At 35.3% G+C, this 14,223-nt stretch overlaps 1 protein-coding gene across 1 annotated transcript in view; it reads left to right on the top strand.

Moving 5' to 3' along the window:
* Nucleotides 1–14,223, top strand: part of LOC104466544 (RNA binding protein fox-1 homolog 1-like) — a 39,031-nt gene that overhangs the window by 22,165 nt on the left and 2,643 nt on the right. The window contains exon 4 of the mRNA XM_010079995.1: nucleotides 2,611–2,663. Within this exon, the coding sequence (XP_010078297.1) occupies nucleotides 2,611–2,663 (53 nt within the window). The remainder of the gene's footprint in view (nucleotides 1–2,610; nucleotides 2,664–14,223) is intronic.

The following is a 14,223-nucleotide window of genomic DNA, read 5'->3' as shown; positions in this document are numbered from 1 at the left end:
TCAGGAGTCTGCCAAAGTGTCCATGGGGAACAGTTTTTGAGGGTTGTATGTTCAGTACAGTTAGTGCATAAAACTGCTCTTTACAGGGAACACCCTACATTTGTAAAGGGCAGAGTTAGGTTAGCTGCCCTCTTCCAGGTCTGCTTTTCAGGTGCTTTCAGATGGGCTCCTTTTGCAAACTGTGGGGTAGTGCATGCTAAGGAATGATACTTGCTTTGGACATCAGGTGTGGTATATGTGTGTAGTGACACCTTTGATTATCAGTTCTCCCCCTAGGTCTATGTAAAAAATAGTGTAGAATTCAACTAAATAAAAAAATGCCACTTTAAAAACATTGAAACAATCAAGCTAAAGATTTTCTTGTAATTGTTACCAATAACACCTGATTAGTTTTAAAAAGTTGAACTGGTTTATTGAACTCCAGCATCTAGTCTTACTTTTCATTCTCATCATTGCTATGCTGACCAATATGTAACTTTCTCCTTACTTTTACAAATGCAAAATACAGGGAAAATAGGATCTTCCTATATACGTTTAACTTAACTTTCAGTTAATTTTTTAACATTAATTTTATACCAGTAATTAGTAAAGAGTTGGTAATAAAAAGTGAGATTTCAGAACAGTTTCAATTACATCTGCGGTTCCGAATGACAAGCAGCAGTTAGTGTTCTGGGGTCTTTCTGTAAGTAACTAAAGTGGCATATTATTCTTACAGATAATTCTGTACTTTGGCATCTGAAAATATAGTATCTGTGGCTCAGTGTTCCATAACAACACATGTTCTGAATAGAGATAAAGAAAAGGACTTTCCCAGCTAGCTACTTCAGGGGTAGTTTTTAAGGAAAAGCAATCTCTTCATTTAGATTAAAGAGCAGTTTAATAACTTCATAGGAATGAATCAAAAAAAAAAACTGTAGCGGAGTAAGTCTGCATCGCTGCTGGCTGAATCCCTGTTAGGCAAACATCTACGTGTTTCTTTATATAATTATCACAAGAGGTGATAATAAAAGAGGTGATAGCAGTAAACACAGTGACAAATTGTAGTAGCTCTGTATTTGTAAAGCTAAATTTATACCTCTTAATTTTTTTACAATCCATCTCTTTAGCAATACATGCAAGGCAGATCTCATGAGCTTGTGAAATTGCTGCAGATGACAAAATAAAGAGCAAAACTACCAATCTGTACATCTACTTGAAAATGAAAGAGTTACGTGAAGAACAGTTTGATCACTAAGTTCAAGGCAGGTGTTAAAATCTCTGAGATAGGGCAGAGGCAATGATCAGATACTAATTTTTTGATCTCAGTCAAATCCTGTCCCTATAGTATGGATTACAGATTCCTTGGTTTGTTTTTTCCCAAAATGTGAACTTCTAAATAACAAGGTTCACAGATTTCTAAACGAGAATTTAAAGTCTCTTTAATACATTGGAGGTGTAATAATAGACATAGATTTAGTTCTCATAGGGCTTAACTCCTCAGGGTTCTGTTACCCTTAAGAGACATTTGCTCCTGAACGGAATAGCTTGCGATAGGACCTTCAGAGTACTTAATGCTTGACGAGCTTTCGTCATCTTGCAGAACTCAGTTTTCCAGGTAGTTCTCAGGACAAGCTAGAACTAGTTCCTTCTGGCTCCTCTTTGGTAGACTCTTGGATTAAAGCGGTGCAAAACATAAAACCTCAGTTTTTCACTGTGCCCAGCAGTGCAGGCTGGAGGAGCTACATGCGAGTTGGAGTAAAACAGCATCCAGGTGTTAAAACTTCTCCCAGGTTCATTATTAATCCCACACAACACAAAACTAACTCAAGGAAGCTGTGTATATGCATATAAAGGAATAATTTGATATTAATCCTTAAACATGGTTTCCACTAACCCAAATCCTGTTTGCTTTGACTTCAGAAAGGACAAATCAGGATTTGTGCTGTAATGAAGTTTTGTGCATTTTGAAATACTAGTGTATTTAGCATTTCTCTTTTTATGTTACCTGGTTTAGAAAAGAATTTTGCAAGAGAAGGTTTATATTAAATTACTCGTATCTCTAGTTTCTTCTCCTAAGATTTTGCAAAAGACTTTTGTATGTATCTGAATGACAGTATATGAGAATATACTATGTCATTTTTTAATAACTAGCAGAAAATTCATTTTCTGATTGTAGTCCTATTAGACATATAAAAAGCAAACTATTTTACTTTCAGTATCCTCCTTTCAGATGCACAAAGTAAATTGCAATTACTTTTTTCAAAAAATGCTTTTTACATATTTTGCAGTAGTGCCCTTTAATATCTATATCGATATAAATATTGTTTTATTTTTATTAGACTTCATATATATATTGACATATCTGTAACACTAAACATGAAGCTTCCAATGCAAGAGTTTGTACATAGTCCATATCCAAATGTCACCATTCTTTCATTTAAAAGATCCCAGCATGTCTACCTCATGATCCTTATAAACTCTATAGTACTGAAATACGTCAACACTTTTTCTTGCTACATTCATTAAAATTAAGCACCCTTACCCTACCCCATCTGTAAACATCAAGTCAATTGGCAGCTAGCACATTTCTCAGTCAGCAAGCAGTATTGTGAATTTTATCTTCTCTTGCAGAAATCAATTCGTCTTCGTTGCAGCAGATGAAATTTCTTGTAACACCTCTGCAGGTAACAATCATTGATACTTCTTGATGCATCCATCCAGGTCTCAATATCCTTTTTCACATGCTGCATTTAATCGTAAGAGAAAGCACAGGAAAGTCCATACTATAAATCTTTGGAATAGTTTAATTAATTTATAGCTTGAGCCTGTAGGTTCTGCCATATAAAAGACTTAGGTTATTTTGCTGACTTTGCTGTTTTATTTCCAGTTTAAATATCATATGACCTAGAAAAGTAAGGATATGTTAAACCAAGATTGAGACTTTTAAAAAGCCAAAACCAACAGAGCTAATGGAAAGAGTAAAGGCTTAGATGTACACAGGACATTGTAAGTGCTCTAGATGTAACAGTTTTCTTTTCAACTCTTTGGGGGCAAATGTTGCCCACAAGGGTACTGCAGACCCTAAAGCACTCACAAAGTCTATCCTATGGATGAGATAGTGGGAGAGAGGGTCTGTGTCTTCAGAGGATCGCTCTCTAGTAAGTAAAAAGTCTTGGCTGCTTTGCTAATATACTATCATGTTGTAAGCTGGGGGTGCAGAAGAATGAACGTTTGTAAAAGGTAATGGTTATTTATAAATACATTGAATATGTCAAGGGATTTTCTCTCTTTAAAGCAATCGAGTTTGAAAAATCTTAGTCTTAATTCAGGTAAGGATGGTATTATGTCACTACATAAGAAATCAAAAACCAAAATAAATAGTAACAGTCCTGAGACATATTCTGACAATAATGTTATGCAAAAAATCTGCTGAGTTCATAGAAGCTGCCTGTATTGAAGGATGAAAGGATATAGAGTGTGACACAAAATGTTGGTATTGAGAAGTGTTTATTTGTAGAGTTCCATATTAGCAGAAATAAATGAAAGGTGAAGACTTTTCTGTTTGTGCTATAGTGACCTACTTAGAAACAAATAAAGAACTTTTTTGATGAAGAAGATCATAGCTACAGCCAAAATATGCTGCAATTGTAACAATCTGTGTGCTAGCTATAGCATTTTTGGTGGTAATCTGAAAAGTTCTTCTGTAACAAATCCTGATTTAACATAGATTTTTCAAAGTCCTAAATCATTAAGAGAATACAACTGGAGAAGTCAAGATTTGACACTTTCTTGATCTCACTAGACTTGGATTTTGGCTTTCATTATTTCATTCGTGCTTCCTGCTCGGCTCCAGATTAGAGTGAGCTGTAGTAGGGAGACTACTAACTTATAAATCTAGGCCTTGCTAAGTAAGACTAAATAGAATTATTTTAGCAATTTTTAAACTTGGAATTCTTGAGCTAGGCATGTGGTCTTTAATATTTTTCTTGTCCTGACAAGAATTTCTTGTTTTACAGAGCGAACCCTTCTAAGCAGTAATTATTTTTCTAATAAATACTTTTTTCCACCCTTAGTTCAGGCACAATTTAAGTGCCCAAGACTATATTATACTTATTTCATATATAACTACTTTGAAATTCCAGTCAAAAATATAGTGCTTTTGTCTATCCAGTAAATTCCATTAACTTTACACAGAAGGAAATGGATCTCTGTGTATATTTATTAAAACTTTTCAGTTTACCAGCTGATTACCTCTGTTGAATTGATTCAACAATAAGGTATTTTTGTTAGGTATGGGTTTGACCATATGATAAATATATCCATCATAGGTGACTGGAGGTGTCTGTTTTGTGATATGATCTGAAAGAGAAAGCTATTTAAAGCCTCTATCTTCTGTTTCTTGTATATCTGAATTTTAGTCATAGAATTTAAAGGACTTTTGGCTTTATTTAAAAAAATAATTCTCTGGCCCATATTGCTATGGTACAAGTTGCCAAAGTTGCATTTGGTCTTTCAAATCTGTAAGTTGACTTACAACTAATCTGTTATCTGATGTTTTGTGTTTTAATACATGGAGCATATATAGAGATACATAAACTTTTAGAACCAAAGATAATCTTCCTGTGGTTTATCAGATGCATGCAAAACATCTACAGTCCGATTTATAGGTCTTTTTTTAGTGCTCCTAAATTCAGTTACAGTAATTCCATTGTATTTGTAAAATTGATGTGAAGATACTGATAATATGCTCAATGTTTGAAATGTGAGTATACGTATGTCTGTATTGTTTCATTGTAAAGAAATGTGTGTGTTCCTAGATTTCAAATAATAATACACCAAGTAACCTTTGGTTGGGACTTTAACATCAAACGGAAATGGGAGGTCTTGGGTGATTCTGCTGGTAATATTCACTCTTCTCTTCCTAAAGCTTTATCATTCCTGCCCGAGGATACTTAGCCCTCAGCCACATGACATCTTTTCTGATTTAGGAATAAAGTAATCTTGAATAAATAAATGTGTTAATGAACCACTGGCGTGTCCATATACACACTTCAATTTATGTATGTGTTTCTGTTCTTGCATGCACATTATATAAAGAAAACCTATGCAAGTATCTGACAGAGGGATCCTTCTATGGGAAATTTAAAAATATTTCACTCTTGGTTGCATCCAGTGCATTCTGAGGCTAAAAATAATTACTCTTCAGAAGAGAAGTTCTGTGCTGCTGGGATAGATGTTCTCTGGCAGGCATAATTAAAGAGCTTGCAAGCAGACCTGAACTAGAACAGAGGTAGGGGAACTATCCTGTCAGTTTGAAATCTCCTGTCGGTTTGATGGTGGAGTTTTAACAAGGATCTCACCTCTAGCAGATCTCTGACAATGAGTACATTAGGGGAGAATTATCCTGAGGTTCCTGGCTGATGGGGGCAGTGGACATCTTGCCCCAGCAGGCTCCTAATAAATCAGAATCAGACCCAGAATAAACCCATGGTTTATTTACATGTTGGTTACAGAACATTGTTCATTTTGAATCTTCATCATTTTTAATGAATTTTTCCAATCAGTGCTCAATATAATTTTTTTTCTTTTACATTTTGTAAGATCAAAAGTCATAGTTTGTAAAGAAAAAATATTTTGTAGTGTTTTTCACTTTAGAATGAAGTGCATTCTAGGATGTAGCTGCATATTACATGTTATGATTTTTGTCTAAATACGGGGCAGGATCATTATTCTATATATATATATCACTCTTTCTTTCTTCCTCCAATTTTTAACTGTTATCTAACTTCCATCTACAAACAAAAGAAAAATCCAGTGCAGCTGCATGCCTTGTATTCTTTTTCTCCCAAGTGTATATGCAGTTTATGATTTTAAAATAACAGAGAGAGAGGCAAGTGTATATATAAACCTGAATTTGTAATGAAGTATGGTGGAAGTGGATATTAACATCTGTCCAATTGTGAGTGTATTTATTTACATATTTGAGCAGAATCATCCCCACAAGGCAGGATTGTGTGTGCGTGTGTGCGAAAGAAATGCATTATAAAGCTTTAGAAGTTGACAGTCCTAGATTAAGTTATTGACCTCCATTTGGAGAAAGATACAGTCTCAAAAACAGATTAAACATTCTGAAAGGTTTAATTTTATAACTCTAGGAAAAATGTTCCATAAAAGCAGGCAGCTTAAGGAAGCAGACATTGGAGTTTGTACTACTGAAATAGTTTGAACGGAATATTGGCATTTTTTAACAGAAGCAATTCTCAAATCATTGCAATTTTCCTGTATAGTCTCATTAACCTGTCAACACTAACACTACCACAAATTTAATACATGAAACAAGAGCAAATATGGAGATACTTATTTAACAGCAGATTAATATTTGACAAGGTGCTTAGAATGGTTGAGGTGTCTGTTGTGGCGTATCTCCACTATGGTATATAAATAATCATAGCTGGTCAAAATTTGCCATACGCACATACGTACATCTCATTGACTTAGTTGTCTGTCTGATAGGAGACACTGATCAAATTATACTCTTTTGAAGGAATTTCCAAGAATTACATATAATTCAAAATGTTTTGGAAGAATGCAGTTTCAGAGTTATTTTCTTTAGCCTTTTTGAATTAGTGTGTGAAGACATGTTCAGTTGTGAGAGGTTCTTCTAGTATTTATGCCTATGGGTTTGACTTCATATCATGAAGCAGTTTGACTGGGAAAATAACCATTTTCTATGAGATGCTTTTATTATTGTGTTATGCTCTTCCACCAATCAGCTAAAAAATGAAGGAGCATCTCTGAGGTCTTTGCGCTAGTATTTATTTAAGGCTGCACTGTTCTTCCCTGTGAAAAATAGCAGATACTGAAGATTTTGCTCTGGAAAGACTAGGAAATGTTATACTAAGGCACATTATTAAACTTCTATACATTCAAGTGTCCTTTACGTTGTCAGTTTAAACTTGCATTTACTGCTGCTTACATGGAATTCCATTTGTTACTGTTTTTCCCACTCTTGGTAGTTGTGTGGTAAAGATGTTCAGCTGTTGGATCAGTTGATAAAAATCAGTAAATACTTCGATTCTCCTCTGTTCTTCTTTCATGAAGTTTGATTAATTCCTTTTTCTCACCCAGTGCAAACACTGGCAGCCCTTGTTGGCATCTTTGTCATTATCTCTTTGACAGCTTGCCTTCCCGGTGCTTACAGTTCTAGGTCAGTTCGCATGGCTAGTCAAATGTGACAACATGACAAGATTAAGTAAAGCTGAGGTTCTGTGATTTGTAAATGGAGGATTTGCAATGTGAAGCTCCTTTGATAACAGCAGTAGTGAATAATCTGTGTTTGTCCTCAACAAGTGCCTGTGTGCATCTTCTGTGCTGTTTTTTTAACGAAACACCCAGATTTTTTTTCTCTGATAAACTGAAAATAGTACACATGAAAGGTGGTTTGTGTGTGTGCATGTATGTATGATTATATACAAGTACATTAAATAAACAAGGATCACGTTTTAATATGTTGAGATTATAATATTACATTTAAAATATTAAACAAATATGAATGCATGCTACAGAACTTAACACACCAGCACGAAGGACTGCTTTTAAATTTAATGAACAAAGTACCCAGTATATTTATTATTGAACTAGATAAAAATTTATTCAATGTTTATTGCCCCAAAATATAACAACAATAGTAACAGGAAAATGCTTTACAGATCAAATAAATTACTGGTTTTCGTTGTAATACAGCTGGGTTTAGGTGTCACCTGATGCCAAACCTGATGGCTCTTTTTTTAATGAAGTTTATATAAAGTCTAACTTTCTTGGATAGACATTATACAGAAAGGCGTTGTTGGTAGCACAGAATTATGTTAGATCTTTAACTAGGCATCAAGTGAAATCCCCGCGCTTGTGTGAATCCAGACAGCGAGACTGAAACTTGAGGGAAAGCTTTTAAGCTGAGATCTGTCCCTGGGATTGGTCCATAGCAGTTATTCAGCTTGAGGGGAAAGTCACCTGTGCTGCTGTTTGGTGCACTTCTGTATTTCTGAAAATTAACCAATATCAATCATATTTATTTAAATATTTAACAAGGTGTCAGCTCAACTTTGGATGGCCGTAAATATCTAACTTCAAAAGAAGATACAGGTTGGCATAGAGGAATAAAAATTAAAATCAGATCTGAGCATCAGACCAAAATTTCTGCAAAACATGCCCCTCAATTAGCAAGAAAATTAACTGGCGAAATTCAGATGTGACGTAAGTAAACAGTTAAGAATTTGAAATTTATCTCTGCATGTAGAAAATTCTGAATAGGCTTCTCAAGTTTCTTCTTGCTCCAACCTGCAGGAAAAAAGACTGCTTTTAATATTTCATTAATGATGTAGTTATGAAGATCCATTCATGGAAATCTTTTGTTATCACCATATCCCTATGGTAGAGTGTGGTTAACTTTCTACATCTCTGTCAAAAAAAAAACCTAGGAATGTTAATAGTATATTAACAGGAAACCTCTCATGACTTTCAACATACACAGGAGTTCAGCACTGCAGTATACCTTGAAGTTTTGCTGTTTCATTGTGCTGTCTGTCTCTACTACATCTTCCTAATTCTTCCTCTGTTCCACATCACAAATCTGTAAAGTGTTATCAGCAGTGGAAGAGGAAAATCATACGCAACAAAGTATTTTATGGTCCTCCCTTGTAGAATGATCTTAGTGTTTGATATTGTGCATTTAAAACTTTGCATAGAGGATTTTAGCGTTCTTAATAATCAAAGAAAATTACTAGAAACTTTATTTTATCATCAGATTTCAATCATATTCCTTGGTATTAAGTAAAAACTTATAATAGACATCTTTCCTCATTGCCTTCCAAGATATACAGATAAACTCATTGCTATTCAGGTGACTAAAATGCCCAAAGTTGCTTGGTATTAACATCCAAAATGAAATAAATGGATTGGTTGCACATGCCTTGAGCACCATAAGCAGATCCCATCCTACTGTAGTAAAGAATTTGTAGTTAAAGGGCTCCCACTGCCGCACAGTGCTGACCCACTCAGCAGTGTGGTGTGTCACTGGTGCGCGTACCAAGGAGCTCTGCTCCTCGTGTCGTCTGTCTTGGTATCGTCATAGTTATGTGACCAAGAGAAAGAGCAAGATGTTAGTTACTGGGATCGTTTATCTGGATAATGCCAGGTAACCCTCAATTTCCTTGTATTTTCTTTACTAAAATCTTCCCATCTTTCTCTAAAATTTTTTTCCAATTCTGCATTAAGAGGATTGCACTTTCTGTGCCCCCTGCCACCAGCACGAGGCACATCCTGCAGCAGTGCCCATTTCCCGGGTGAACAAGCAGGGCAGGAACACCAAACCGCTCTGTGCCCTGCTCCGCCTTCCCGGCCTTAGCCAAGTCTCCCTCCTCAGTCACCTTTTTGTGAAATTTAGTAATAATTGTCAGTACAAGAATTTCAGTAATTTAAGGTTACTCTGGTTGCAGAATCAACACAAATAGGTCTGAAGAAGCAGCAATTTTGTTACTTGATTGTTCAATTATAATCAAAGCTAGTAAAGAATGGATAATGTTGTGGAAAAGTTAGAAATAGGTGCTTTCTAGCGATATATGCACTTTGCTTCCAATATGGCAAGTAGTGGGGGATTAGATCAGAGGCAGATTTAGCTGAGGTAGTACCAGATTTTTAACTTCTCTTTTTATACTTCTTAAACAGATTTATCATTTTCTATAGTTTTTCTAGCAATGTGTAGACTTTAAAAAAAGGGGGGAAATTATAATGATCAAAAAGATATATGCATCAAATTTCTAAAAAATAGAATCTTGTTTATAATTCTCCCTTTATAGTTCTCAAATCATTTGAGGAACATGTATTAACTTGGTTCATATTCTATACTGTGAATTTTTCCTTATTAATGTTGTTATTAAACCCTATAGTATGTATGATATTAAGGAACTTCCAAGTGTGTCTGGTATCAGAGCTCCACTGGCTGTCTTACATGTCTATGGAAATCCAGCTATAGTACCAAAGAACTTAAAAACCTAAAATGGTGATTACGATTAGAGAGGCACATACTTTCCCTGTTTTCAGAGACTTCAGCAATACCTACTGCTGATGATTTAAAGAGAGACACTCAGTTTCGAAGGCCCTACTAAAATAAATCTCACATCCAATTACCGTTTTAAATTCTCTTTTCATTTGTGCAGTGGACAACAAAGTGTCCTTTTAAGTAGCATTTCAGCAATTTTAAACCCTGTACTGAAAATGATTGAAGAAACTGGGATATAGCATGAGTAAACAAGAACATACCATACCCTGAGCTTTTGGTGAAGAGATTACAGCTGTGTTTAGGTGTTAGCGTGGCTACGCTGTTTTTCTCCTCAGTTATTTCCCAGTAAGATGTTAGTCCAGCTACTTCAGAACTAGTGCCAGTATGGTAACAAAACGCTAGCAAACACTTTTTTCTTGTTATGTCCTGAATACTTGTTCCAGATATACTGGAAAACAGTGGGACTTACCTTGTTCTAATTAGTGGTGCATCAAAATTGTTCATCAGATGTTTTCTTAGACAAGAATTTGTGAGTGCACGTGTTGGTTTCGATACATTGGTTTAACATTCTGTAAAATACACAGATAATTGCATTGACTATTAATTTATTCACAATACTTTGCCATTGCATGTCCTAAATGTTAGTAAACTGTTTACCTAGAATGATTATTTCCAGTGTAAATTATCATGAAGCACTTAAATGTCCCTCATTTTAATGAGAAATAAGCATGCTGGCATAATAGTGAATAAATGAACCAATGACTATGTGACTGAACCAGCTTACTGATTTTCAGTGTGACAATATAGTTTAAATCCTTCTTACTATTTTCAGCATGGAAATAGGAATCTATTCTGCTAACCTTCTGAGCTTCTAAATTTGGTGTCATGCAAGGGCGTGTTTAAAAATTAGCATTTAAAAAGAAACCCACTTGCTTTAAGTTTAAGCTGACACTGTTCCTTTCCTCTGTGGAAATGAAATTTATTAATCATAATAAAACCATCATATTCTGAAGGTAGAGGTCACCCTGAGGAGAAAAAAAAAGTCTGTTCATCACAGAGGAATTTCAATGCATTTTTTTCCCCAGATAATATCTAAGCATGTATTCTCTCCCCTTTAGAAATATATTCTTCCATGTTTTGTGCTTACATATGTCAAGTGTATTTAGGAGTGTGCAAGAATAAGCATTTTGCAATTAATATCCTATACTTTATTTTCTTTTACAGAAGATTTGGAAGAATGCTTTTTACGTTGTATTTTATGGTTACCTTGCACACATTTGTTCAAGTGGAATTTCAATATCCTGTAAAAGAAAAGGAAGAAGTGTTTCTTATTTTAACAAGAATATAAGCGTTGCTAATTCTGAAATATCATTTTTATGTTAATATCACAATACAAACTTCAGCATTATCATAATATAAATATCAACCATTCTTTTTACGGAGAAAGGATTAACTTAGGCCACATTTTTCATGTTACAATTACTTCACAACTCTTGTTTTAAGGAAGAAACATGGTTTACACAGTAGGATGAAAAAAGTCACGTAAAGCACTGACAAGAAGTTATTACTACTTTGGCAAAAGAGTAATAAAAATGTACTCAGAAGTAAATACTGGGTTGAAATGTCATTTTTTCTTTCTTGTGAAATTGCTTAATGTGCTTGTTTATCCATAATTTCCTCTTAGTTGTCCAGATTTCTGTAAAATATTGATGTAATACTATTAGCAACATGTTTTATTACATCAGTGTTGTAAACTCGCTGGTTACTTCAGTAGTTGGGTTAAGTACACTAATAATTTAATAAAGCCTGAGCTCTATGTATCGAGGCTTGTTCCTTCCTTACAAGCGGCCCTTGCGTTAGGCCAGTTAATCCCCTGCCATGGGTGACCCGTGAGACTTTCAGTTTTGTGGGACACTGCGATATAGTCAAGGATCATGCAGGAATGGGATGCAGTATGGAGCCGGGATGCAGTATGGGGCCAGAATGCAGCCCTCCAGCAGGAAATGAGCGGAGCAGTGGGGAAAAAAAAGCTCACAGAGTAAGTCCCAGTGTAGTTAATGGTTTACGCTAGACCAAAACCAATGTAATTCTTACAGATCTAGATTTACAGTCTCTGCTCAGTACTGCAATAATACCAGTTAATGAGGAAAAAATTTGAAAATATACCGATTTCCGTTGCTTTAAAAATAATAGTACATGTAATTCCTCCTCCATGTTACTAGGGATATGAGGGAAATTTATAATGCCAGAAAGAAGTCGAGTTTTAAGTTAATCATTTTCCCTCTCTAAGTGTTTTGTCACTGTTTGAATGAGATTTTGCTTGAGAGAATTAAAATTATAATGATGTTTAAAATGGACTTTAAAAATGGGCATACAGAGGAAAATAAGGTGTATTCTTCACTTCAGTGTAGATGAACAAGACATATGAGATTCTGTTATGGCTCCTGTCAAAGCTAAATATTTGAAATCTCTAAATATTATAATGTTTGCATCCTAATGTGGAGAGTTACCAAGGCTGAGGTTTATGGAAGTTCTTCCAAGCAAAGAGGCTCCAGAGTGTGGGGTCAGTGTCAAACCTGCTCAAAGAACTCTTAGCACCCTTTCCAACTCAAAGGATCACCAAGTGCCATTTATCCAACATAGGCTAATGTGAGCTATTTTTCCTTCCATTTTTTTTGTATGGGAACTACCTGGTTTCTTTGTTGTTAACTGCCTTGGATAATTTCTGAAGATAGGTATTAATGGATATCAAGTATTTAAATGGAATTGTTATATAAATGTAATCCTGCAGTCATCAGTATATTGGATGCAAAAGAGGAACTAATATGTTTTATACAAGTCTTTACCCAGATTCCCCTGAGTTTAAGACCATGACTTAAAGAAGGTGGTTACCCAACATGCTGCTTCCCCTGGATATGCATATATATCTTTGATAGCTATGAGGACTTCTCTGCCCAAATCTAAAGTCAACATAGCTGTGGGGTAAGATATAGAGCCCACATTCATGAACTTCTGGTACTTTTATAGGTTTAATAGATTAACTCCTTGTTAATGTATTATCCCTTAATAGAAAGTTGAATTTACTAAGTAAACAAGACAGTACAACTGAAGGTGTTTAGCTACTATGGTTGTATGTAGTGAAACATCCAGATTTTGCCATGGAATACTTCATAAGAACATAGGTAAACTTTACACTTACAGAACTTTTTTTCACTTTTTTGCATCAAGGTGTATGGTTATATATCCTTGGAAAAGGAAAAGGTAATAACTTTTGCAAATCTGTGACCCTAGGCTTGGTCAGAGAGTGAGAGACATTCATGTAAAGTCTCTGCCTTTTCCGTGCTGAACCCTTTTGCCTTTAGATAGCACAGTTGTCCTGGGAGGTGGCTTACTAGGATTTCCATATGCAACAGATCCCTCATACTCTTGCAAATGTTGTCTCAGTGAAGACCATCTTGTCCATGGTAAATTCTTCTCCTTCCTTGAAGGTGTCACTGGGAAGGTAGGAATGTCTAGTGCAGATAGATAATTTGGACCTTTTCTCTGCCTCACATCCAGACCCACAGGAGTGGGTGGTGGAGGATTGCATGTGCCATGGAAACGTTCCTTGCTCAGCTGATTATCTAGGAATCAGCTAATCAGGTTCTGCTTGTGGAGGAGCGAGTACATGACAATAAAATAGGGCAACTTTTCAAAAAAAGTAAGTTTATATTTGTATCTGAAAAATAAGATAGTTACACAGAATGAGACCAGTCTGGGGTTACAGTTCACATAAAGAGAGAGATATCAGGAGTATTATTAAAACTTGTTTACTACATTAGCCCTTGTATGCAAGATGTCTCTATAATTTCAAGATTGCTTTTGTTGTAATAAGTGACACCTGAGATCAAATAGAAATTCTTTGGTTATGGAAAAATATGTTAGATATATCCAGTGAAACTTATGTCTAGTTGACATGTCCATCTCACTAGTGGTAACGACATTCAGGCTCGGGCTGTGAAGCAAAGCTGTGTATTTCCAGGTGAAGAGGAGGACTGGGCCAGCAAATCAAGGTGTACATGTAAAGAAGCTCTGAAGTAGTTTGAACTATAAGGACTTTGTATGGGAAGAAGTGAGAAAAATCTGATTTTCAAATCACTGTGTTTGCCTGAAAATTGAGACTTCAGCTGTGCAAGTATCACAGCCCA

This window comes from Pterocles gutturalis, unplaced genomic scaffold (assembly GCF_000699245.1).
Source record: "Pterocles gutturalis isolate BGI_N339 unplaced genomic scaffold, ASM69924v1 scaffold11891, whole genome shotgun sequence".
NCBI classification, from domain to species: domain Eukaryota; kingdom Metazoa; phylum Chordata; class Aves; order Pterocliformes; family Pteroclidae; genus Pterocles; species Pterocles gutturalis.
Note: the sequence above shows the minus strand (reverse complement) of the source record. Positions and strands in the feature narration are given on the sequence as shown.